Genomic DNA, 27,361 nt, shown 5'->3' on the forward strand with positions numbered 1-27,361 from the left:
TTGGGGAGACAGGCCACCTACTTGCGGAATGATTCAAGGAACACCTCTGGGACACCCGCACCAACCAACCCAACCACCCCGTGGCTGAACACTTTAACTCCCCCGCCCACTCTGCCAAGGACATGCAGGTCCTTGGCCTGCTCCATCGCCAGACCCTGGCCACACGACGCCTGGAGGAAGAGTGCCTCATCTTCCGCCTCGGAACCCTCCAACCACATGGGATGAATGTAGATTTCTCCAGCTTCCTCATTTCCCCTCCCCCCATCTTATCTCAGTTCCAACCCCCGGATTCAGCGCCGCACTCTTGACCTGCAATCTTCTTCCTGACCTCTCTGCCCCCACCCCCTCTCTGGCCTATCACCCTCACCCTCACCTCCTTCTACCTATCGTATTCCCAGCACCCCGCCCCCAAATTCCCCCCCCCACCTTTTATCTTAGCCCGCTTGGCACACCAGCCTCATTCCTGAAGAAGGGCTTATGCCCGAAACTTCAATTCTCCTGCTCCTTGGATGCTGCCTGGCCTGCTGCACTTTTCCAGCACCAGACTTTTCAACTCTGGTCTCCAGCATCTGCAGTCCTCACTTTCTCCTAAGTTCTCCCGATTGACACTTGATTCACTTCACTAACCTCATTCTTCAGAAGCAGAGCCAGTGATTCCTTCATCCTTGCTAAGCCAGGAGCAGAAGAATCTAAATAATATTTTGAGAACACACTCTATAAACCATTCCCCACTCTGCTCCCTGCAACATTACCATCCCAATCTGTGTTCAGATAAGTAAATTCCTCATTCTGACTCATTATCTTCTAGATTCCCTACAGTGTGGAAACAGGCCCTTTGCCCCAACAGGTCCACACCAACCCTCCAAAGAGTAACCCACCCAGACACATTTCCCTCTGACTAATGCACCTAACACTATGGGCAATTTAGCATGGCCAATTCACCTGACCTGTACATCTTTGGACTGTGGGAGGAAACCAGAGCACCCGGAGGAAACCCACGCAGACACAGGGAGAATGTGCAAACTCCACACAGACAGTTGCCCGATGCTGGAATTGAACTTGGGACCCTGGTGCACTGAGCCACTGTGCCACCCATTATGACTGCTCCATAATTCATACACCTGTTTATACCTCCTCTGCCTCTGAGCCAGAGCTCCTTGTGGAAATATCATCCCAGGATTTGCTTTCCAAGAAATGTACGTTCATGAGATAGCAAACAGATTGCAAACTGACACTGAGAATTCACACAGCTCTGCCAGTGGAGCCATATACTTACAGACAGATGTAGTGGTGTTAAATATGGAGCTGTCATAAACATGTCATGGCTGTATCTCACCTGATAAGCAGCAGCTTGCAGAATGCATCTAAAGAGTCACTATATCCATTAGGAATAATCTCCTCTTCTGGAGCTTCAGCGTCAAACCAGACTTTCCAAGCCTTTTCATTCTTCGATATCTGTAAATATATACCAACATTAAGAGCCATATAAGTACTGTGGCTTCAAGTGCCCATCAGAGGCTAGAAATCCTGCATAAAAACATAGGAACAGGAGTAGGCCATTCAGCCCCTCGAGCATGTTGCCATTCAATGAGATCATGGTCGATCTTTGGCTTTGGTCCATATCCTAACAACTTAAAATTAACAATTGATCAAGAATCTGTTTCCAATTGCGAAAGAGAGTGCCAAATATCTGTTATCCTTTGTGTGTAGAAGAGCTTCCTAACATCTCTCCTGAATGGTCTGGCCTTATTTTTTAGACTATTTCCCGAGTTCTAGAATCTCCAACCAGTGGAAATAGTCTGTTTATCCACCTGTCATTTTCTGTTAGTATCTTGAATACTTCAATCAGATCACTCCTTGACTTTTTAAATTCTAGATAATACAGGCCTAATTTGTACAATCTCTTCTCATATCATAACTCTTGCAGTTCAGGTATCATTCTGGTAGACCTAGATCAAGGAACTCATCTCTTGACTCTACAAATCTGTCCACTATCTACAAGGCGCAAGCCAGGAGTGGGATGGAGTATTCCCCACTTTCCTGGATGAATTCAGTCCCAACAGCACTCAAACCATTCAGAACAATGCAGGCTGCTTGATTGGCACTACTTTGACAAACATTCACTCCCTTCACCACTGGCGCTCAGTCACTGTTTATGTATCTACAAGCCTTACACAAAATTCACTCAGCATCCTTAGATGATACCTTCCAAACCCATGACCACTACCAACCCAAAGGATAAAGGGAGTGGATACATGAGATCACTGATACTGCGAGTTCCCCTCTGATCCACTCAAAGCCCTGGCTTGGAAATACATTGCAGTCCCTTCGGTGTCATTCAGTCAAAATCCTGGAATTTCCTCCCTCGAGGGAGTGTTGGTCTACCTATAGAAAACGGACTGCAATGGTTCAAGAAGGAAGCTCACCACTTTCTCAAGGACAACTAGGGTGGGGCAATAAATCCTGGCTCAGCCAGTGATGCCGACATCCAGTGAATTAATATAAAATAATAAACCTTTTACAAATTAAAGATAAAACTAATTTTAAAGCACCTGGAATGTTGAAACTGGACTGTATTTTCAGAACTGTTGCCTGGAAGAACAGAAGATGGTAACATCCATAAAATGGTGAGCAGTAACCTGCCCTTCTCTCTCAGACAATATTCTCTGAGGCCGATTTCTGAATCCCCGCGTCAGGTTGAACAGTCGTTTAAAATGGAATTGGAATTCTATGACATTCTTAGAACTCCAAGTGGCATTTCTGGACTGAGTGGAGTGGAAAAATGTCAGGCACAATGTGGAAAATGTGAACTGATGGTTTGGCTAAAGAGAACCTGAAAGGAATATTTCTCATTCTTGTGGGGCAGAATGGTCCTTGCAGCCACATAAACACAGTTTCAGCCAATGTTACTTCAATCCCTTCCCCACGCTGTGTCGATTGGCCTTTCCCCACGCTGCCTTTCCTGCCAAGACCTTACATTCCTCTAAGCATGAGTGCAAGCAGATTGCTTGGTGGTGCAGTAGTCCAGAGCTGTTGAGGTGACGGAAGATGCTGGGTTCCTGGCTTTATGCAAATGAGGCAGAATCCTCAAAATGAATCAGGGTTTCTATGAGATAACTAGTTGGCTACTGCTCTGGGCAAAATAAATCCAATGTTTTCACCTCGAGCTATCACAGTAGGTTGTGATTATTAATAGCTGATTGCTGACAAATTTAAAGGAACCATTAATCGACAAAATGGAGGCCTGCAATTACTTTCAAAATCTCATCTTTGGTTCTTGTTCTTATCCCTGTTGCAGGTAGATAGGATAGTGAAGAAGGCGTTTGGTATGCTTTCCTTTATTGGTCAGAATATTGAGTACAGGAGTCGGGAGGTCATGTTGCAGCTGTACAGGACATTGGTTAGGCCACTGTTGGGATATTGTGTGCAATTCTCCTTCTTATCGGAAAGATCTTGTGAAACTTGAAAGGGTTCAGAAAAGACTTACAAGGATGTTGCCAGGGTTGGGGGATTTGAGCTATAGGGAGAGGCTGAACAGGTTGGGGTTGTTTTCCTGGAGCATTGAAGGCTGAGGGGTGACCTTATAGAGGTTTACAAAATGATGAGAGGCATGGATAGGGTAAATAGGCAAAGTCTTTTCCCTGGGATCGGGGAGTCCTAAACTAGAGGGTATAGGTTTAGGGTGAGAGGGGAAAGATATATTTTCACACAGAGGGTGGTACGTGTATCGAATGAGCTGCCTGAGGAAGTGGTGGAGGCTGGTACAATTGCAACATTTTAGAGACATTTGGATGGGTATATGAATAGGAAGGGTTTGGAGGGATATGGGCCAGGTGCTAGCAGGAGGGACTAGATTGGCTTGGGATGTCTGGTTGGCATGGACGGGTTGGACCGAAGGGTCTGTTTCCATGCTGTACATCTCTATGACTCTGTTGGTTATGACTCTGCTCTCTAATAATGCTGCTCACCAGATCAGCGTTTTTCTCTCACATAAAAAATTATGATAAAAGCATGAAAAATATTTTCAAATGATTAGTAAATACTGCCTTGTGATAATGTAAATAATTGCAGCTACTTTCATAATGGCATTTTCATGTTGCAAAACAAGGATCCAATGTGACCAGTTGCCTGCTTTAAAGTATAGTATTTTCTGCTTGTTCATCAAGTCTGTTTGTACTTTATATTCATGAGTAGGAAATAGCTACAATACCTGAGTCAGTATCTCTGCAAACTGAGAGAGTTTGCTCAGCTCCACCAAATTCAACCAAGTCATATCAAGGATCCATCGGAAAGGTTTCTGTGGACTGGCTTTCAGGTCAAGGGCTGCACCACCTGAACAATTTGGAAAATAGCTTCAATACATTATCACGTAAGACAGAGGGGTCAGATTTATTTTCCTTTAACATTTCCTTATCACATTATAGGAGGGGTGTGATATTACTAGAGAGGATGCAGACGAGATTTATCAGGATGTTACCTGTGGTGGAAAGTTGTAATCATGAAGAGAAATTGGACAGACTAATATTGTTTTCCTTAGAAAATAGAGGATTGAGAAGGGACTTGATAGATATATATAAAATTATGAGAGACATAGATCGGGTAGACAGGAAGCAACATTTCCTCTTTGGAGGGATCAATGACCCCAGAGGAGATAGATTTAAGTTAAGGGGCAGAAGGTTCAGGGGAGATGTGAGGAAAACCCTTTTCACCCGGTGTTTGTGGGAATCTAGAATTCACTGATGCAGGGTGGTAGAGGTAGAAACCTTCACAACATTTTAGAAATGTTCAGATGTGCATTTGTGATGTTGAGGCCTACAAAGCTGTGGGCCAAGAGCTGGAAAATGAGATTAGAATAGTGAGGTGGTTGTTTTTGACTGGCGAATAAGCGATGGGCTGAAGGGTCTTTTTCTGTAATGGACTTCTCTCGTACTCTCTCACTGTCCATGTAGTAAACAGGAAGCAGGACTATGGTGTGGTATAAAGCAGAGAGGCAGTTAAAATAGAGCAGATATATTTTTCACTCATTGAACTTTCATATTGACACAGTTGGTTTCAGCTAAAATGTCACTGATCAAAATTAGTCGGGGTTCCATGGTGTATATACAAACCTCATGGTGTCATTTTACCTGCTGATATTTAAATTTACCACTTAAGAAATTGTCTATAATCTTCCTATGAGGCCTATCTGTGATTTTACCGCCTCTTTTCTCATTGTCTGTAATTTTAAACAGTCCTTTGTGAGAAAGGCATTATTCATATGTTTGAGGTAATGTGTTTGAAGGATTATGCAAAATAGTTCATTTCAAGATAATTTTTTTTAAAAAATCACTGAAAGGCGATTGTGGCACACTTTAAAAAATACATTTACTGGAAGTCACATGACTGAAACGAACTATTAAAATGCTAAACTGGAAGTCACATATCTGAGTTTATGGCTGTCAAGAGTTGTGATAAAGAGAGATGTAGCCATATCAGTTGCGGTATCCAGTGGCTTCAGCTGCTTCTTGATATTTCATGGAGTGAATTGGTTTGACTGAAGACTAATCCTGTGATGTTAGGCATCACAGGAGAAGGCTGAGATAGATAATCTTTTAACTTTTCTGGCTGAAGATGCATGTACGTACATCAGCTTTATCTTTTGCATTGATGCACACTCTCCCCTGGAGTCTTCCTTCCTCTGGAATGCATCTTTGGAAACATGGGCTAGTATTTTTACATTTTTAGAGTCACAAAGTGGCACTTCTGTTGTGACTTGCAGTGAGCTATCCCATGCAATCAATCATTTTTTTTCTAGTCTTATCATTAGCAAACATAATTTAACTTCAGTTAACAGAAAACAAAGTGACTGCCCAGTGGCCATACTTCCTCTGCTAATGTTTCCAGGCTGAAGTTTCTGGAGCTATAACTGACTTCACCCATTACAAACCAACGAGGAAGAGAGCAGTCTGTGGCTGACACTCCCCCATTCTTCAGCTCACATGCACACTGCTTGGGTGATGTGTGAAACCCATCAGAAGATGGTGCAAAGCTTTGATGCCGCCCAATCTGATCCGAGCTGTCTAGGCTGGAATGACAATCTTCTTCCCTGGTCACAAGTGAAATGTGTTCGCCTAACAGACTTGGACATAGTCACTCAGCAAGTCAGCACTTGAGCAGACATAATGCAGGAAATGGATAAATCATTTCCTCTTCTCTGTAATAGGAGTACCACCATCTTGTCCATGCAAAAGCACTCATAAGCCAAATCTCAGTTTAACTTTACTACTGGAGCTGGAGAATCAACATTGCGGGCAAGAGCCCTTCATCAGGAATGCGGCTTGTATGCGGAAGGGGTGAAAGATAAATGGGAGGGAGGAGGGGCTGGGGAGAAGGTAGCTGAGAGTACAATAGGTAGATGTAAGTGGGGTTGAAAGTGATAGGTCAGAGGAAGGTGGAGCAGATAGGTGAAAGGAAGATGGACAGGTAGGACAGTTCATAGGGACAGTGCTGAGGAAGGTTGAATAATGTGGGGGAGGGGAAATGAGGAAACTGGTGAAATCCACATTGATGCCATGGGGTTGAAGAGTCCTGAGGCAGAAAATGAGGTGTTCTTCCTCCAGGATTCGGGTGGTGAGGGTATGGCGAAGGAGGAGGCATGTCCTTGGTGGAGTGGGATGGGAAGTTGAAGTGTTCGGCCACTGGGTGGTGGGGTTGGTTGGTGTGGGTGTCCCGGAGATGTTCTTTGAAGTGCTCTACAAGTAGGTGTCCTGTCTCCCCAATGTATCTCTGCAGGTAGTGTCTGTTTGCAGTTGGCTCCATATACATCGCATCATCGCCATCTACAAATGGACCCCAACACCAGAGATATATTTCCATCCCCTTCCCTATCCGCTTTCCGTCAAGACCATTCCCTCTGCGACTCTCTTGTCAGGTCCACACCCCCCACCAACCCACCCTCTGCTCCCAGAACCTTCCCCTGCCACTGCAGGAATTGCAAAATCTGCGCCCACACATCCCGCCCTCACCAAAGGAGCTTTCCACATCCATTAGAGTTTCACCTGCACTTCCACACGTGATTTACTTTATCCGTTGCTCCCGAAGTGCTCTGCTCTACACTGGGGAGACAGGACGCCTACTTGCAGAGCACTTCAGAGAACATCTCTGGGACACCCGCACCAACCAACCCCACTGCCCCATGGCTGAACACTTCAATCCCCCTCCCACTCCACCAAGGACATGCAGGCCCTGGGTATACAGTGACTACAGTAGGAGACTAAGTACACACTCCTGGGGGGCTCCAGTGTTGAGTGTTAGTGAGGATGAAATATTGTCCCCAATCTTCACTGACTGTGGCCTGTGGGTAAGGAAACTGAGGATCCAGTTGCAGAGAGTGAGGCTTAGTACGAGAGCACTAAGCTTAGTAATCAGTCTCAAGGGGATAATAGTGTTGAAGGCTGAACTGTAGTCAATGAGTAGGATTCTTACAGAGCTGTTCTTAGTGGAGAAAGTGAGGACTGCAGATGCTGGAGATCAGAGCTGAAAATGTGTTGCTGGAAAAGCGCAGCAGGTCAGGCAGCATCCAAGGAACAGCAGAATCGACGTTTCGGGCATAAGCCCTTCTTCAAGAATGAGGAAAGTGTGTCCAGCAGGCTAAGATAAAAGGTAGGGAGGAGGGACTTGGGGGAGGGGCGTTGGAAATGCGATAGGTGGAAGGAGGTCAAGGTGAGGGTGATAGGCCGGAGTGGGGTGGGGGCGGAGAGGTCAGGAAGAAGATTGCAGGTTAGGAAGGCGGTGTTGAGTTCGAGAGATTTGACTGAGACAAGGTGGGGGGAGGGGAAATGAGGAAACTGGAGAAATCTGAGTTCATCCCTTGTGGTTGGAGGGTTCCGAGGCGGAAGATGAGGCGCTCTTCCTCCAACCGTCGTGTTGTTGTGGTCTGGCGATGGAGGAGTCCAAGGACCTGCATGTCCTTGGTGGAGTGGGAAGGGGAATTGAAGTGTTGAGCCACGGGGTGGGTTGGGTTGGTTGGTCCGGGTGTCCCAGAGGTGTTCTCTGAAACGTTCTGCAAGGAGGCGGCCTGTCTCCCCAATATAGAGGAGGCCACATCGGGTGCAACGGATGCAATAGATGATGTGTGTGGAGGTGCAGGTGAATTTGTGGCGGATATGGAAGTATCCCTTGGGGCCTTGGAGGGAGGTGAGGGGGGAGGTGTGGGCGCAAGTTTTGCATTTCTTGCAGTTGCAGGGGAAGGTGCCGGGAATGGAGGTTGGGTTGGTGGGGGGTGTGGACCTGACAAGGGAGTCACGGAGGGAGTGGTCTTTTCGGAACGCTGATAGGGGAGGGGAGGGAAATATATTCCTGGTGGTGGGGTCCGTTTGGAGGTGGCGGAAATGACGGCGGATGATACGCTGTACATGGAGGTTGGTGGGGTGGTAGGTGAGGACCAGTGGGGTTCTGTCCTGGTGGCGGTTGGAGGGGCGGGGCTCAAGGGCGGAGGAGCGGGAAGTGGAAGAGATGCGGTGGAGGGCATCGTCGACCATGTCTGGGGGGAAATTGCGGTCCTTGAAGAAGGAGGCCATCTGGGTTGTTTGGTTTTGGAACTGGTCCTCCTGGGAGCAGATGCGGCGGAGACGAAGGAATTGGGAATATGGCATTTTTACAGGGGGCAGGGTGGGAGGAGGTGTAGTCCAGGTAGCTGTGGGAGTCGGTCAGTTTATAGTAAATGTCCGTGTTGATTCGGTCGCCCGAGATAGAAATGGAAAGGTCTTGGAAGGGGAGGGAGGAGTCTGAGATGGTCCAGGTGAATTTGAGGTCGGGGTGGAAGGTGTTGGTAAAGTGGATGAACTGTTCAACCTCCTCGTGGGAGCACGAGGCAGCGCCGATACAGTCATTGATGTGGCGGAGGAAAAGGTGGGGGGTGGTGCCAGTGTAGCTGCGGAAGATGGACTGTTCCACGTATCCTACATATCCTAGATGGTGGAGGGAGGAGCACCTGAGGTCTGTTACTCTGAACCATGTAAGGTCTGGCTCTACCAGCAAGTCTCTGCGCATGCCACAAATAATATTGTCTTCTGGAAAGACAGGCAGGGAAACATTGGACAGGAATGCTGGGAGCATCACTAGATCAAGTGAAAGGTATGTGAGTGAAATATTCATTGCCTGTCTGCTGTGCTATCTGCAGCATGAAAGCACATCTCTCTATCTGTGTAAAGTGTGTTGGCTATCTTGGACAGTTAGGTCCAACAGAACACTCAGTGGTTGCCTGATCTGCACTTCGACCTAACCATGGCACTTCTGCATCAAGGACACGGTGAGAGGGGATTGAGGCACTTCTTATTTGTGATAGGGAAAGAGGATGAGGGTTGGTGGGTGGGGATTGGAAAATAGAATTGAGGCTGAAGTCAGGTCAACCTTATCAAATGGCAAATCTATTCTGAAAAATGTTTTCCCTGTTCCACATTATCAGAGGCAAATAACGAGAGAAGATTTACCAAGTAATATGGAAGTTAGTGGGTCATTATTTAAATTATTAACTTTTTTCTCACTCACAATTATGACAGGATGCTGACTATTGTTGCAGCAAGGCTAATATAGTATCATGGCAGTTGCCAAAAAGCTCTGCTTTGTCAGTCTTCTGGCAACAGAATAGTCCATCAGAAACATTTAAGCTATTTAAAAACACTCTTTCAGTTTCATAATCTATGAATGCCAAACATTCAGATTTTAATATGGGATGTGTGATATTTCATTTTTTTATTTTTATGTGAGATCCCAAAGGAAGTGTTGTACCTTTTATAAGGGTCTGAAATTCATTATACTTGATGAATCCTCGCTCTAGGTTAATTTTCAGAGGCAGCAATAAAGTGAAAAGGAACTTGTGAGTTTCGTAAAGTCCTCGCACTGAATACTTAAAAACTTCATAGGTCAAGTAGTCAATAATGCTTCGGATTCGCTTTGCAGCAACAGGTGACTTCTTAGATCTAGAGGAAAGAAAAAGCAGAATCTCTCGCACATTGAACAGAATTTAAGATTGCTTTTGCTTAAAATATAACAGATGCACTTATTGACAACAAGCTCACAAATAAGAAGCTAAACTTGAAGTTGAAATCTCCCACTTTAATGATTTAATACTGACTGGACTGAGTATAGTACTCTTATGACAAAAGATATGTTCCACATCTCAAGTATGACTGACTGAACGATACTGTTTCCACCATTTGGTTTTAACTGATTTGTAGCATTAGAATCATTGAAAATAGGAGCATGAGTAGGCCATTTGGCCCATTAAACCTGGTCCATTGTTCAATATAATCATCCAACTCCAACCTGTTCTGGTTTTGACACATACCCTTCGATCCCTTTAGCCACACGAAGCAAAAGTAACCTCTTCTTGAAAATATTCATTGCTGTGGTCTCAGCCACCCTCGGTGTCAGAGAACTCCACATGTTCACCACTCTCTGGGTGAAGAAATTTCTCCTTGCCTCAGTCCTAAAAGGCCTACACCATTTGCTTAGGTTCTGGAGATCTCGGTCATTGGAACATGTTGCCTCTGTTTACCTTGACTAGACCTGCTAGAAACTTCAATAAGATGCCTTCCCCCTTCGTTCTTCTAAACTCCAGGGAATATAGTCCTACCAATCCAGTTTCTCTTCGTACTGTCAGTCCTGCCATCCCAGGCATTAGCCTGCAATTATTGCACTCCCTCATAGTGGGCTTTAAGGTACTAATAAGAGAAGTTTGCATTTTCATTGTACCATTCATGATTTGTGGATGTCTCAAAATGCTTTTGAGCAAAATTTGTTCAGTTTTAATAGTGCAGAAACTTGCCAATAAATTTGCACACAACATTCCACAATAGTGCTGAACTTAATCTCTGGACAATTTGGATTAGTGATGTTTATCAAGGGATAAACATTGAACAGGACATGGAAGATTAATAAGATGGAATAAGAAAATACTGGAGAACCTCAGCAGGTCTGGCAACATTGGTGGAGAGAAACTGTGTTAATGCTTTGGGTCCAGTATGACTTCTTCAGTACTGAAGACTCACTCCCTAAACACTCACTGTTGATTCACTGCTCTTTCTCAGACACACTCTTTAAATTTATTCCACGATGGTCCTGCCCTTTTACAGTCTAACTATTTAAGCTGTCACTACTGTCTCCTTGCTCTCTTTCAGATCTGCTATGAGACCGTACATCATAGGATGTGAAGTAAGCCATTTCGCCCAGAGAATTGCTCCACCATTCAATGAAATCATAGCTAATCTGATAATATTCAATTCCACTCTCCTGCCTTTTCCATACAAGCCTTGGTTCCATTACTGATTAAAAATCTCTCCATCTCGGCCTTGAATATACTTAACAACACAGCCTCAAAAGCCCGCTGTGGCAAGAATTCCACAGATTCAATACCCTCTGAAGAAAGAAATTCCTCTTCAGCTTTGACTTCAGTCACCCCTTCTCACTTTATGCTCTCTAGTCCTAGAGAACAAGGGGATACAAACATTCTGCATCTGCCAAGTCCCCGAAGGATCTTATATGTTTCAATAATGTTCTCATTCTTCTAAACTCCAACGGGTACAGACCCAACCACCTCATAACACAGCTTGGCAATACCTGGGATCAGCCGAGTGAACCTTCAATGGACTGCTGCCAATGTCAGTTTCTCTTTCCTTAGATAAAGAGCCCAAAACTCTCCACAGTCTTCCGGCTGTGGCTTTGTATAGTTTGAGCAAAAAGTCTCTATTTTTGTACTTCATCGTCTTTGACGGAAATGTCAAAATTCCATTTGCATTCCCCTTCCTTGCTGAACTTGGAATACTTTGAGGAGAAAGTGAGGTCTGCAGATGCTGGAGATCAGAGCTGAAAATGTGTTGCTGGAAAAGCACAGCAGGTCAGGAAGCATCAAAGGAACAGGAGAATCGACGTTTTGGGCATAAGCCCTTCTTCAGGAATGACAATCGACGTTTTGGGCATAAGCCCTTCTTCAGGAAGGATAATCCTAGTTACTTGTCATTCATGGATGATGACTCTCAAAGGCCTCATGCTGCAGCTTTCTGCAGTCTTTCTCCATTTAAACAATAACCAGCAGTTACTGAAGACCATCTGAATTCTTGCTGCTGATTCTCTGTTTGCTGTCACATGCACCTCTAACATTCACCGCTGAGTTGCTGTTGCATCTCATTCTGATTTTTAAACTTTTGGCAATGAATTCCTGTATACTCTCAGAGTTAGTATGAAAGGCCTTACTGCGAACTTGCACTTTTCTTTCACGCTCACAAATAAAACTCTGGTGTAGAGATTCCTTATCAGATAGGCCTTTCACACACTTGATGCAGTCTCCATTCGCTCTCTCTGACTCACTCTTTGCACTCACACTGCTGTCTCCCAGCACCCTCTCAGGCTCGCCCTTTGCACTCACACTGCTGTCTCCCAGCACCCTCTCAGGCTCGCCCTTTGCATTCACACTGCTGTGTCCCTGCTCCCTCTCAGACTAAGCCTTTGCACTCACACTGCTGTCTCGCTGCTCCCTCTCAGACTAACCCTTTGCACTCGCAAAGCTGTCTCCCTGCTCCCTCTGAGGCTCAACCTTTCCACACACACTGCTGTCTCCCAGCTCCCTCTCAGACCCACCCTTCACACTCACACTGCTGTCTCCCTGCTCCCACTCAGGCTCACCCTTTGCACTCAAACTGCTGTCTCCCTGCTCCCTCTCAGGCTCACCGTTTGCACTCACACTGCTGTCTCCCCGATCCCACTCAGACTCAACCTTTGCACTCGCACTGCTGTCTCCCTGCTCCCTCTCACGCTCAACCTTTGCACTCACACTGCTGTCACCCAGCTCCCTCTCAGGCTCAACCTTTCCACACACTGCTGTCTCCCTGCTCCCTCCCAGAATGACACTTTGCACTCACACTGCTGTCTCCATGCTCCCTCTCAGCCTCAACCTTTGCACTCACACTGCTGTCTCCCTGATCCCACTCAGACTCAACCTTTGCACTCGTACTGCTATCTCCCTGCTCCCTCACAGGCTCACCCTTTCCACTCACACTGCTGTCTCCCTGCTCCCTCTCAGACTCACCCTTTGCACTCACACTGCTGTCTCCCTGCCCCCTCTCAGGCTCACCCTTTGCACTCACTCTGCTGTCTCCGTTTTCCCTCTTAGACTCACCCTTTCCACTCACACTGCTGTCTCCCTGCTCCCTCGCAGACTCACCGTTTGCACTCACACTGCTGTCTCCCTGCTCCCTCTCAGGCTCACCCTTTCCATTCACACTGCTGTCTCCTTGCTCCCACAGAGACTCACCCTTTGCACTCATGCTGCTGTCTCCCTGCTCCCTCTCAGGCTCAACCTTTCCATTCACACTGCTGTCACCCAGCTCCCTCTCAGGCTCAACCTTTCCACACACTGCTGTCTCCCTGCTCCCTCTCAGACTCACCCTTTGCACTCAAACTGCTGTCTCCCTGCTCCCTCTCAGACTCAACCTTTGCACTAACACTGCTGTCTCCCTGCTCCATCTCGGACTCACCCTTTGCACTCACACTGCTGTCTCCCTGCTCTGTCTCAGGCAAACCCTTTCCATTCACACTGCTATCTCCCTGCTCCAGCAGCAAGGAGGTGACATGAAAGGTCCTTAGTTGGTAGGATTAGGGAAAACCCTAAGGCTTTCTATAGGTATGTCAGGAATAAAAGAATGACTAGGGTAGGAATAGGTCCAGTCAAGAATAGTAGTGGGAAGTTGCGTGTGGAGGCTGAAGAGATTGGGGAGACACTGAATGAATACTTTTCGTCAGTATTCAATCAGGAACAGGACATTGTTGTCAATGTGAGTACTGAGTCACAATTAAGTAGAATGGATGGTTTTGAGGTATGTAGAGAAGAGGTGTTGGAAATTCTGGAAAGGGTGAAAATAGATAAGTCCCCTGGGCCTGATAGCATTTATCCTAGGATTCTCTGGGAAGCAAGGGAGGAGATTGCAGAACCATTGGCCTTGATTTTTATGTCCTCGTTGTCTACAGGAGTAGTGCCAGAAGATTGGAGGCTAGCAAATGTGGTTCCCTTGTTCAAGAAGGGGAGTAGGGATAACCCTAGTAACTATAGGCTGGTGAGTCTCACTTCTGTTGTGGGCAAAATCTTAGAGAGAATTGTAAGGGATAGGATTTATGAACATCTGGATAGGAATAATGTGATCAAGGATAGTCAGCATGGTTTTGTGAAGGGCAGGTCGTGCCTCACAAACCTTATTGAATTCTTTGAGAAGGTGACTAAGGAGGTGGACGAGGGGAAAGCAGTAGATGTGGTGTATATGGATTTTAGTAAGGTGTTTGATAAGGTTCCCCATGGTAGACTACTGCAAAAAATACGGAGGTATGGCATTGAGGGTGAGTTGGAGGTTTGGATTAAGGGTTGGCTGGCTGGAAGAAGACAGAGGGTAGTAGTTGATGGCAAAGGTTCATCTTGGAGTGCCGTCACTAGCGGTGTTCCGCAAGGATCTGTTTTGGGACCATTGCTGTTTGTCATTTTTATAAATGACCTGGAGGAGGGGTTAGAAGGTTGGGTGAGCAAGTTTGCGGATGATACGAAAGTCGGAGGAGTTGAAGACAGTGAGGAAGGATGTGGCAGGTTACAGCGGGATATAGATAAGCTGCAGAACTGGGCAGAAAGGTGGCAAATGGAGTTCAATGTAGCTAAGTGTGAGGTGATTCACTTTGGTAAGAGTAATAAAAAGATGGGGTACTGGGCTAACGGTCGGATACTTGGTAGTGTGGATGAGCAGAGGGATCTTGGTGTCCATGTACACAAATCTTTGAAAGTTGCCACCCAGGTAAATAGTGTGGTGAAGAAGGCATATGGCGTACTGGCTTTTATTGGTAGAGGAATTGAGTTCCGGAGTACTGAGGTCATGTTGCAGTTGTATAAGACTCTGGTGCGGCCACATCTGGAGTATTGTGTGCAGTTTTGGTCGCCATACTATAGGAAGGATGTGGAGGCACTGGAACGGGTGCAGAGGAGGTTTACCAGGATGTTGCCTGGTATGGTAGAAAGATCGTATGAGGAAAGGCTGAGGCACTTGGGGTTGTTTTCATTGGAGAAAAGAAGGTTTAGGGGTGACTTGATAGAGGTGTATAAGATGATTAGGGGTTTAGATAGGGTCGACAGTGAGAATCGTTTTCCTCGTATGGAGTCAGCTATTACAAGGGGGCAAAGCTTTAAATTAAGGGGGGGTAGGTATAGGACAGATGTTAGGGGTAGGTTCTTTACTCAGCGAGTCGTGAGTTCATGGAATGCCCTGCCAGGAGCAGTGGTGGACTCTCCCTCATTATGGGCATTTAAGCGGGCATTGGACAGGCATATGGAGGATAGTGGGCTAGTGTAGGTTAGGTGGGCTTGGATCGGCGCAACATCGAGGACCGAAGGGCCTGTACTGCGCTGTATTCTTCTATGTTCTATGTTCTATGTTCTATGCTCCCACACAGACCCACCCTTAGCACTCACACTGCTGTCTCCCTGCTCCCTCTCAAGCTCATCCTTTCCATTCACACTGCTGTCTCCTTGCTCCCACAGAGACTCACCCTTTACACTCATGCTGCTGTCTCCCTGCGCCCTCTCAGGCTCACCCTTTGCACTCGCACTGCTGTCTCCCTGCTCCCGCTCAGATTCACACTTAGCACACACACTGCTGTCTCCCTGCTCCCTCTCAGACTCACCGTTTGCACTCACGCTGCTGTCTCCGTGCTCCCTCTCAGACTCACACTGCTGACTCCTTCTCATGCTCACCCTTTACAATCACACAGCTGTGTCCCTGCTCCCTCTCAAGCTCAACCTTTCCACTCACACTGCTGTCTCCCTGCTCCCTCTCAGACTCACCCTTTGCACTCACACTGCTGTCTCACTGCTCCCTCTCAGGCTCATCCTTTGCACTCACACTGCAGACTCCTCGCTCCATCTCAGAGTCACCCTTTGCACTCGCACTGCTGTCTCACTACTCCTTTTCAAGCTCAACCTGTCCCCTCACACTGCTGTCTCCCTGCTCCCGCTCTGGCACACACTTTGCACTCACATTGCGGACTCCCTACTCCCTCTCAGGCTCACCCTTTGCACTCACGCCGTTGTCTCCCTGCTACCTCTCAGACTCACCCTTGGCACTCACACTGCTGTCTCACTGCTCCCTCTCGGACTCAACCTTTGCACTCACACTGCTGTCTCCATGCTCCCTCTCAGACTCACCTTTTGCACACACCCTGCTGACTCCCTACTCCCTCTCAGGCTCACCCTTTCTATTCACACTTCTGTCTCCCTGCTCCCACACAGACTCATCCTTTGCAATCATGCTCCCTCTCGGACTCAACCTTTGCATTCGCATTGCTGTCTCCCTGCTCCCTCTCATACTCACCCTTTGCACTGACACTGCTGTCTCCCTGCTCCCTCTCGTACTCACCCTTTGCACTGACACTGCTGTCTCCCTGCTCACTCTCAGGCTCACCATTTGCACTCACACTGTTGTCTCCCTGATCCCTCTCAGACTCACCCTTTGCACTCACACTGCTGTCTCCCTGCTCCCTCTCAGACTCACCCTTTGCACTCAAACTGCTGTCTCCCTGCTCCCTCTCAGGCTCACCCTTTGCACTCACACTGCTGTCTCCGTTTTCCCTCTCAGACTCACCCTTTCCACTCACACTGCTGTCTCCCTGCTCCCTCTCAGACTCACCGTTTGCACTCACACTGCTGTCTCCCTGCTCCCTCTCAGACTCACCGTTTGCACTCACACTGCTGTCTCCCTGCCCCTTCTCAGACTCACTGTTTGCACTCACACTGCTGTCTCCCTACTCCCTCTCAGAATCACCTTTTGCACTCACACTGCTGTCTCCTTGCTCCCACAGAGACTCACCCTTTGCACTCATGCTGCTATCTCCCTGCTCCCTCTCAGGCTCACCCTTTCCATTCACACTGCTGTCTCCTTGCTCCCACAGAGACTCACCCTTTGCACTCACACTGCTGTCTCCCTGCTCCCTCTCAGACTCACCCTTAGCACTCAAACTGCTGTCTCCCTGCTCCCTCTCAGAATCAACCTTTGCACTCACACTGCTGTCTCCCTGCTCCATCTCGGACTCACCCTTTGCACTCACACTGCTGTCTCCCTGCTCTGTCTCAGGCAAACCCTTTCCATTCACACTGCTATCTCCCTGCTCCCACACAGACCCACCCTTTGCACTCGCACTGCTGTCTCCCTGCTCCCTCTCAGATTCACACTTAGCACTCACACTGCTGTCTCCCTGCTCCCTCTCAGACTCACCGTTTGCACTCACAATGCTGTCTCCCTGCTCCCTGTCAGGCTCACCCTTTGCACTCACGCTGCTGTCTCCGTGCTCCCTCTCAGACTCACACTGCTGACTTCTTCTCATGCTCACCCTTTACACTCACACAGCTGTGTCCCTGCTCCCTCTCAAGCTCAACCTTTCCACTCGCACTGCTGTCTCCCTGCTCCCTCTCAGACTCACCCTTTGCACTCACACTGCTGTCTTCCTGCTCCCTCTCAGACTCACCCTTTGCACTCACACTGCTGTCTTCCTGCACCCTCTCAGACTCACCGTTTGCACTCACACTGATGTCTCCCTGCTCTCTCAAAGACTCATCCTTTGCACTCACACTGCTGTCTCCCTGCTCCCTCTCATGCTCACATTTTGCACTCACACTGCTGTCTACCCGCTCCCTCTCACACTCACCCTTTGCACTCACTGTTGTCTCCCTGCTTTCTCTCAGACTCACCCTTTGCACACGCACTGCTTTCTCCCTGCTCCCTCTCAGACTCACTCTTTGCCCTCGCACTGCTGTCGCCATTCTCCCTCTCAGGCTCACCATTTGCACTCACACTGCTGTCTCCCTGCTCCCTCTCAGACTCACCCTTTGCACTCACACTGCTGTCTCCCTGCTCCCTCTCAGACTCACCCTTTGCACTCACACTGCTGTCTCCATGCTCCCTCTCAGACTCACCTTTTGCACACACCCTGCTGACTCCCTACTCCCTCTCAGGCTCACCCTTTCCATTCACAGTTCTGTCTCCCTGCTCCCACACAGACTCACCCTTTGCACTAATGCTCCCTCTCGGACTCAACCTTTGCATTCGCATTGCTGTCTCTCTGCTCCCTCTCGTACTCACCCTTTGTACTGACACTGCTGTCTCACTGCTCACTCTCAGGCTCACCATTTGCACTCACACTGTTGTCTCCCTGCTCCCTCTCAGACTCACCCTTTCCACTCACACTGCTGTCTCCCTGCTCCCTCTCAGGCTCACCATTTGCACTCACACAGCTGTCTCCCTGCTCCATCTCAGAATCACCTTTTGCACTCAAACTGCTGTCTCCCTGCTCCCTCTCAGGCTCACCCTTTGCACTCACACTGCTGTCTCACTGCTCCCTCTCGGACTCAACCTTTGCACTCACACTGCTGTCTCCGTTTTCCCTCTCAGACTCACCCTTTCCACTCACACTGCTGTCTCCATGCTCCCTCTCAGACTCACCCTTTGCACTCACACTGCTGTCACCCTGCCACCTCTCAGGCTCACCCTTTCCATTCACACTGCTGTCTCCTTGCTCCCTCTCAGACTCACCGTTTGCACTCACACTGCTGTCTCCCTGCTCCCTCTCAGACTCACCGTTTGCACTCACACTGCTGTCTCCCTGCCCCTTCTCAGACTCACTGTTTGCACTCACACTGCTGTCTCCCTACTCCCTCTCAGAATCACCTTTTGCACTCACACTGCTGTCTCCTTGCTCCCACAGAGACTCACCCTTTGCACTCATGCTGCTATCTCCCTGCTCCCTCTCAGGCTCACCCTTTCCATTCACACTGCTGTCTCCTTGCTCCCACAGAGACTCACCCTTTGCACTCACACTGCTGTCTCCCTGCTCCCTCTCAGACTCACCCTTAGCACTCAAACTGCTGTCTCCCTGCTCCCTCTCAGAATCAACCTTTGCACTCACACTGCTGTCTCCCTGCTCCATCTCGGACTCACCCTTTGCACTCACACTGCTGTCTCCCTGCTCTGTCTCAGGCAAACCCTTTCCATTCACACTGCTATCTCCCTGCTCCCACACAGACCCACCCTTTGCACTCGCACTGCTGTCTCCCTGCTCCCTCTCAGATTCACACTTAGCACTCACACTGCTGTCTCCCTGCTCCCTCTCAGACTCACCGTTTGCACTCACAATGCTGTCTCCCTGCTCCCTGTCAGGCTCACCCTTTGCACTCACGCTGCTGTCTCCGTGCTCCCTCTCAGACTCACACTGCTGACTTCTTCTCATGCTCACCCTTTACACTCACACAGCTGTGTCCCTGCTCCCTCTCAAGCTCAACCTTTCCACTCGCACTGCTGTCTCCCTGCTCCCTCTCAGACTCACCCTTTGCACTCACACTGCTGTCTTCCTGCTCCCTCTCAGACTCACCCTTTGCACTCACACTGCTGTCTTCCTGCACCCTCTCAGACTCACCGTTTGCACTCACACTGATGTCTCCCTGCTCTCTCAAAGACTCATCCTTTGCACTCACACTGCTGTCTCCCTGCTCCCTCTCATGCTCACATTTTGCACTCACACTGCTGTCTACCCGCTCCCTCTCACACTCACCCTTTGCACTCACTGTTGTCTCCCTGCTTTCTCTCAGACTCACCCTTTGCACACGCACTGCTTTCTCCCTGCTCCCTCTCAGACTCACTCTTTGCCCTCGCACTGCTGTCGCCATTCTCCCTCTCAGGCTCACCATTTGCACTCACACTGCTGTCTCCCTGCTCCCTCTCAGACTCACCCTTTGCACTCACACTGCTGTCTCCCTGCTCCCTCTCAGACTCACCCTTTGCACTCACACTGCTGTCTCCATGCTCCCTCTCAGACTCACCTTTTGCACACACCCTGCTGACTCCCTACTCCCTCTCAGGCTCACCCTTTCCATTCACAGTTCTGTCTCCCTGCTCCCACACAGACTCACCCTTTGCACTAATGCTCCCTCTCGGACTCAACCTTTGCATTCGCATTGCTGTCTCTCTGCTCCCTCTCGTACTCACCCTTTGTACTGACACTGCTGTCTCACTGCTCACTCTCAGGCTCACCATTTGCACTCACACTGTTGTCTCCCTGCTCCCTCTCAGACTCACCCTTTCCACTCACACTGCTGTCTCCCTGCTCCCTCTCAGGCTCACCATTTGCACTCACACAGCTGTCTCCCTGCTCCATCTCAGAATCACCTTTTGCACTCAAACTGCTGTCTCCCTGCTCCCTCTCAGGCTCACCCTTTGCACTCACACTGCTGTCTCACTGCTCCCTCTCGGACTCAACCTTTGCACTCACACTGCTGTCTCCGTTTTCCCTCTCAGACTCACCCTTTCCACTCACACTGCTGTCTCCATGCTCCCTCTCAGACTCACCCTTTGCACTCACACTGCTGTCACCCTGCCACCTCTCAGGCTCACCCTTTCCATTCACACTGCTGTCTCCTTGCTCCCACAGAGACTCACCCTTTGCACTCATGCTGCTGTCTCCCTGCTCCCTCTCAGGCTCAACCTTTGCACTCACACTGCTGTCACCCAGCTCCCTCTCAGGCTCAACCTTTCCACACACTGCTGTCTCCCTGCTCCCTCTCAGACTCACCCTTTGCACTCACACTGCTGACTCCCTGCTCTGTCTCAGGCAAATCCTTTCCATTCACACTGCTATCTCCCTGCTCCCAAACAGACCCACCCTTTGCACTCACACTGCTGTCTCCCTGCTCCCTCTCAGACTGATGCTTAGCACTCACACTGCTGTCTCCCTGCTCCCTCTCAGGCTCACCCTTTCCATTCACACTGCTGTCTCCTTGCTCCCACAGAGACTCACCCTTTGCACTCACACTGCTGTCTCCCTGCTCCCTCTCAGACTCACCGTTTGCACTCACACTGCTGTCTCCCTGCTCCCTGTCAGGCTCACCCTTTGCACTCACGCTGCTGTCTCCGTGCTCCCTCTCAGACTCACACTGCTGACTCCTTCTCATGCTCACCCTTTACACTCACACAGCTGTGTCCCTGCTCCCTCTCAAGCTCAACCTTTCGAACTCACACTGCTGTCTCCCTGCTCCCTCTCAGACTCACCCTTTGCACTCACACTGCTGTCTCCCTGCTCCCTCTCAGACTCTCCCTTTGCACTCACACTGCTGTCTCCCTGCTCCCTCTCAGACTCACCCTTTGCACTCACACTGCTGTCTCCCTGATCCCTCTCAGACTCACCCTTTGCACTCACACTGCTGTCTCCCTGATCCCTCTCGTACTCACCCTTTGCACTCACATTGCTGTCTCCCTGCTCCCTCTCAGGCTCATCATTTGCACTCACACTGCTGTCTCCCTGCTCCCGCTCTGGCACACCCTTTGCACTCACATTGCGGACTCCCTACCCCCTCTCAGGCTCACCCTTTGCACTCACACCGTTGTCTCCCTGCTATCTCTCAGACTCACCCTTTGCACTCACACTGCTGTCTCCCTGCTCCCTCTCAGGCTCACCGTTTGCACTCACACTGCTGTCTCTCTGCTCCCTCTCGGACTCAACCTTTGCACTCACACTGCTGTCTCCATGCTCCCTCTCAGACGCACCTTTTGCACACACACTGCTGACTCCCTGCTCCCTCTCAGGCTCACTCTTTCCATTCACACTGCTGTCTCTCTGCTCCCTGTCAGGGTCACCCTTTGCACTCACACTGCTGACTCCCTGCTCCCTCTCAGGCTCACTCTTTCCATTCACACTGCTGTCTCCCTGCTCCCTCTCAGACTCACCCTTTGCAATCACACTGCTGTCTCCATGCTCCCTCTCAGACACACCTTTTGCACACACACTGCTGTCTCCCTGCGCCCTCTCAGACTCACCCTTTCCACTCACACTGCTGTCTCCCTGCTCCCTGTCAGGGTCACCCTTTGCATTCACACTGCTGTCTCCCTGCGCCCTGTCAGACTCACACTGCTCACTCCCTACTCCCTCTCAGGCTCACCCTTTGCACTCACGCTGCTGTCTCCCTGCTCCCTCTCTGGCTCACCCTTTGCACTCACAGTGCTGCCTCCCTGCACCCTCTCAGACTCACGCTGAACACTCACAATGCCATTTCCCTGCGCCCTTTCAGACTCACCCTTTCCACTCACACTGCTGTCTCCCTGCTCCCTGTCAGGGTCACCCTTGGCACTCACACTGCTGTCTCCCTGCGCCCTCTCAGACTCACACTGCTCACTTCCTACTCCCTCTCAGGCTCACCCTTTGCACTCACACTGCTGACTCCCCGCTCCCTCTCAGAGTCACCCTTTGCGCTCGCACTGCTGTCTCCATCTCCCTCTTAGGATCACCCTCTGCACTCACACTGCTGTCTCCCTGCTACCTCTTAGACTCACTACTTCCACTCACACTGCTGACCCCCAGCTCCCTCTCAGACTCAGCCTTTGCACTCACACTGCTGTCTACCTGCTCCCTCTCAGGCTCACATTTTGCACTCACACTGCTGTCTCCCTGCTCCCTCTCAGACTCACCCTTTGCACTCACTGTTGTCTCCCTGCTCCCTCAGTCTCTTCCTTTGCACTCACACTGCTGTCTCCCTGCTCCCTCTCACACTCACCCTTTGCACTCACACTGCTGTCTCCGTGCTTTCTCTCACACTCACCCTTTGCACTCACACTGCTGTCTCCCTGCTTTCTCTCAGACTCACTCTTTGCCCTCGCACTGCTGTCGCCATTCTCCCTCTCAGACTCACGCTTAGCACTCACAATGCTGTCTCCCTGCTCCCTCTCAGGCTCACCCTTTGTACTCACACTGCTGCCTTCCTGCTCCCTCTCAGTCTCACCGTTTGCACTCACACTGATGTCTCCCTGCTCTCTCAAAGTCTCATCCTTTGCACTCACACTGCTGTCTCACTGCACCCTCTCATGCTCACATTTTGCACTCACACTGCTGTCTTCCTGCACCCTCTCAGACTCACCGTTTGCACTCACACTGCTGTCTCCCTGCTCCCTCTCATGCTCCCATTTTGCACTCACACTGCTGTCTACCTGCTCCCTCTCACACTCACCCTTTGCACTCACTGTTGTCTCCCTGCTTTCTCTCAGACTCACCCTTTGCACACGCACTGCTTTCTCCCTGCTCCCTCTCAGACTCACTCTTTGCCCTCGCACTGCTGTTGCCATTCTCCCTCTCAGGCTCACCGTTTGCACTCACACTGCTGTCTCCGTGCTCCCTCTCAGACTCACACTGCTGACTCCTTCTCATGCTCACCCTTTACAATCACACAGCTGTGTCCCTGCTCCCTCTCAAGCTCAACCTTTCCACTCACACTGCTGTCTCCCTGCTCCCTCTCAGACTCACCCTTTGCACTCACACTGCTGTCTCACTGCTCCCTCTCAGGCTCATCCTTTGCACTCACACTGCAGACTCCTCGCTCCATCTCAGAGTCACCCTTTGCACTCGCACTGCTGTCTCACTACTCCTTTTCAAGCTCAACCTGTCCCCTCACACTGCTGTCTCCCTGCTCCCGCTCTGGCACACACTTTGCACTCACATTGCGGACTCCCTACTCCCTCTCAGGCTCACCCTTTGCACTCACGCCGTTGTCTCCCTGCTACCTCTCAGACTCACCCTTGGCACTCACACTGCTGTCTCACTGCTCCCTCTCGGACTCAACCTTTGCACTCACACTGCTGTCTCCATGCTCCCTCTCAGACTCACCTTTTGCACACACCCTGCTGACTCCCTACTCCCTCTCAGGCTCACCCTTTCCATTCACACTTCTGTCTCCCTGCTCCCACACAGACTCATCCTTTGCAATCATGCTCCCTCTCGGACTCAAACTTTGCATTCGCATTGCTGTCTCCCTGCTCCCTCTCATACTCACCCTTTGCACTGACACTGCTGTCTCCCTGCTCCCTCTCGTACTCACCCTTTGCACTGACACTGCTGTCTCCCTGCTCACTCTCAGGCTCACCATTTGCACTCACACTGTTGTCTCCCTGATCCCTCTCAGACTCACCCTTTGCACTCACACTGCTGTCTCCCTGCTCCCTCTCAGACTCACCCTTTGCACTCAAACTGCTGTCTCCCTGCTCCCTCTCAGGCTCACCCTTTGCACTCACACTGCTGTCTCCGTTTTCCCTCTCAGACTCACCCTTTCCACTCACACTGCTGTCTCCCTGCTCCCTCTCAGACTCACCGTTTGCACTCACACTGCTGTCTCCCTGCTCCCTCTCAGACTCACCGTTTGCACTCACACTGCTGTCTCCCTGCCCCTTCTCAGACTCACTGTTTGCACTCACACTGCTGTCTCCCTACTCCCTCTCAGAATCACCTTTTGCACTCACACTGCTGTCTCCTTGCTCCCACAGAGACTCACCCTTTGCACTCATGCTGCTATCTCCCTGCTCCCTCTCAGGCTCACCCTTTCCATTCACACTGCTGTCTCCTTGCTCCCACAGAGACTCACCCTTTGCACTCACACTGCTGTCTCCCTGCTCCCTCTCAGACTCACCCTTAGCACTCAAACTGCTGTCTCCCTGCTCCCTCTCAGAATCAACCTTTGCACTCACACTGCTGTCTCCCTGCTCCATCTCGGACTCACCCTTTGCACTCACACTGCTGTCTCCCTGCTCTGTCTCAGGCAAACCCTTTCCATTCACACTGCTATCTCCCTGCTCCCACACAGACCCACCCTTTGCACTCGCACTGCTGTCTCCCTGCTCCCTCTCAGATTCACACTTAGCACTCAAACTGCTGTCTCCCTGCTCCCTCTCAGAATCAACCTTTGCACTCACACTGCTGTCTCCCTGCTCCCTCTCAGACTCACCGTTTGCACTCACAATGCTGTCTCCCTGCTCCCTGTCAGGCTCACCCTTTGCACTCACGCTGCTGTCTCCGTGCTCCCTCTCAGACTCACACTGCTGACTTCTTCTCATGCTCACCCTTTACACTCACACAGCTGTGTCCCTGCTCCCTCTCAAGCTCAACCTTTCCACTCGCACTGCTGTCTCCCTGCTCCCTCTCAGACTCACCCTTTGCACTCACACTGCTGTCTTCCTGCTCCCTCTCAGACTCACCCTTTGCACTCACACTGCTGTCTTCCTGCACCCTCTCAGACTCACCGTTTGCACTCACACTGATGTCTCCCTGCTCTCTCAAAGACTCATCCTTTGCACTCACACTGCTGTCTCCCTGCTCCCTCTCATGCTCACATTTTGCACTCACACTGCTGTCTACCCGCTCCCTCTCACACTCAACCTTTGCACTCACTGTTGTCTCCCTGCTTTCTCTCAGACTCACCCTTTGCACACGCACTGCTTTCTCCCTGCTCCCTCTCAGACTCACTCTTTGCCCTCGCACTGCTGTCGCCATTCTCCCTCTCAGGCTCACCATTTGCACTCACACTGCTGTCTCCCTGCTCCCTCTCAGACTCACCCTTTGCACTCACACTGCTGTCTCCCTGCTCCCTCTCAGACTCACCCTTTGCACTCACACTGCTGTCTCCATGCTCCCTCTCAGACTCACCTTTTGCACACACCCTGCTGACTCCCTACTCCCTCTCAGGCTCACCCTTTCCATTCACAGTTCTGTCTCCCTGCTCCCACACAGACTCACCCTTTGCACTAATGCTCCCTCTCGGACTCAACCTTTGCATTCGCATTGCTGTCTCTCTGCTCCCTCTCGTACTCACCCTTTGTACTGACACTGCTGTCTCACTGCTCACTCTCAGGCTCACCATTTGCACTCACACTGTTGTCTCCCTGCTCCCTCTCAGACTCACCCTTTCCACTCACACTGCTGTCTCCCTGCTCCCTCTCAGGCTCACCATTTGCACTCACACAGCTGTCTCCCTGCTCCATCTCAGAATCACCTTTTGCACTCAAACTGCTGTCTCCCTGCTCCCTCTCAGGCTCACCCTTTGCACTCACACTGCTGTCTCACTGCTCCCTCTCGGACTCAACCTTTGCACTCACACTGCTGTCTCCGTTTTCCCTCTCAGACTCACCCTTTCCACTCACACTGCTGTCTCCATGCTCCCTCTCAGACTCACCCTTTGCACTCACACTGCTGTCACCCTGCCACCTCTCAGGCTCACCCTTTCCATTCACACTGCTGTCTCCTTGCTCCCACAGAGACTCACCCTTTGCACTCATGCTGCTGTCTCCCTGCTCCCTCTCAGGCTCAACCTTTGCACTCACACTGCTGTCACCCAGCTCCCTCTCAGGCTCAACCTTTCCACACACTGCTGTCTCCCTGCTCCCTCTCAGACTCACCCTTTGCACTCACACTGCTGACTCCCTGCTCTGTCTCAGGCAAATCCTTTCCATTCACACTGCTATCTCCCTGCTCCCAAACAGACCCACCCTTTGCACTCACACTGCTGTCTCCCTGCTCCCTCTCAGACTGATGCTTAGCACTCACACTGCTGTCTCCCTGCTCCCTCTCAGGCTCACCCTTTCCATTCACACTGCTGTCTCCTTGCTCCCACAGAGACTCACCCTTTGCACTCACACTGCTGTCTCCCTGCTCCCTCTCAGACTCACCGTTTGCACTCACACTGCTGTCTCCCTGCTCCCTGTCAGGCTCACCCTTTGCACTCACGCTGCTGTCTCCGTGCTCCCTCTCAGACTCACACTGCTGACTCCTTCTCATGCTCACCCTTTACACTCACACAGCTGTGTCCCTGCTCCCTCTCAAGCTCAACCTTTCGAACTCACACTGCTGTCTCCCTGCTCCCTCTCAGACTCACCCTTTGCACTCACACTGCTGTCTCCCTGCTCCCTCTCAGACTCTCCCTTTGCACTCACACTGCTGTCTCCCTGCTCCCTCTCAGACTCACCCTTTGCACTCACACTGCTGTCTCCCTGATCCCTCTCAGACTCACCCTTTGCACTCACACTGCTGTCTCCCTGATCCCTCTCGTACTCACCCTTTGCACTCACATTGCTGTCTCCCTGCTCCCTCTCAGGCTCATCATTTGCACTCACACTGCTGTCTCCCTGCTCCCGCTCTGGCACACCCTTTGCACTCACATTGCGGACTCCCTACCCTCTCTCAGGCTCACCCTTTGCACTCACACCGTTGTCTCCCTGCTATCTCTCAGACTCACCCTTTGCACTCACACTGCTGTCTCCCTGCTCCCTCTCAGGCTCACCGTTTGCACTCACACTGCTGTCTCTCTGCTCCCTCTCGGACTCAACCTTTGCACTCACACTGCTGTCTCCATGCTCCCTCTCAGACGCACCTTTTGCACACACACTGCTGACTCCCTGCTCCCTCTCAGGCTCACTCTTTCCATTCACACTGCTGTCTCTCTGCTCCCTGTCAGGGTCACCCTTTGCACTCACACTGCTGACTCCCTGCTCCCTCTCAGGCT

General features: G+C 50.3%; 1 protein-coding gene across 1 annotated transcript in view; it reads right to left on the reverse strand.

The window, feature by feature from the left end:
- The window catches only part of LOC122540182 (dynein axonemal heavy chain 8-like), a 1,370,012-nt gene that overhangs the window by 121,214 nt on the left and 1,221,437 nt on the right, over positions 1 to 27,361 (reverse strand). Inside the window, exons 79-81 of the mRNA XM_087976825.1 lie at positions 9,769 to 9,959; positions 4,211 to 4,332; positions 1,337 to 1,455 (exon numbers count right to left, since the gene is read on the reverse strand). Coding sequence (XP_087832951.1) covers positions 1,337 to 1,455; positions 4,211 to 4,332; positions 9,769 to 9,959 — 432 coding nt within the window. The remainder of the gene's footprint in view (positions 1 to 1,336; positions 1,456 to 4,210; positions 4,333 to 9,768; positions 9,960 to 27,361) is intronic.

The sequence above is a fragment of the Chiloscyllium plagiosum genome, unplaced genomic scaffold (genome assembly GCF_037043375.1).
Source record: "Chiloscyllium plagiosum isolate Xiang-an unplaced genomic scaffold, Cpla_swu_hap1 HiC_scaffold_3, whole genome shotgun sequence".
NCBI lineage: Eukaryota > Metazoa > Chordata > Chondrichthyes > Orectolobiformes > Hemiscylliidae > Chiloscyllium > Chiloscyllium plagiosum.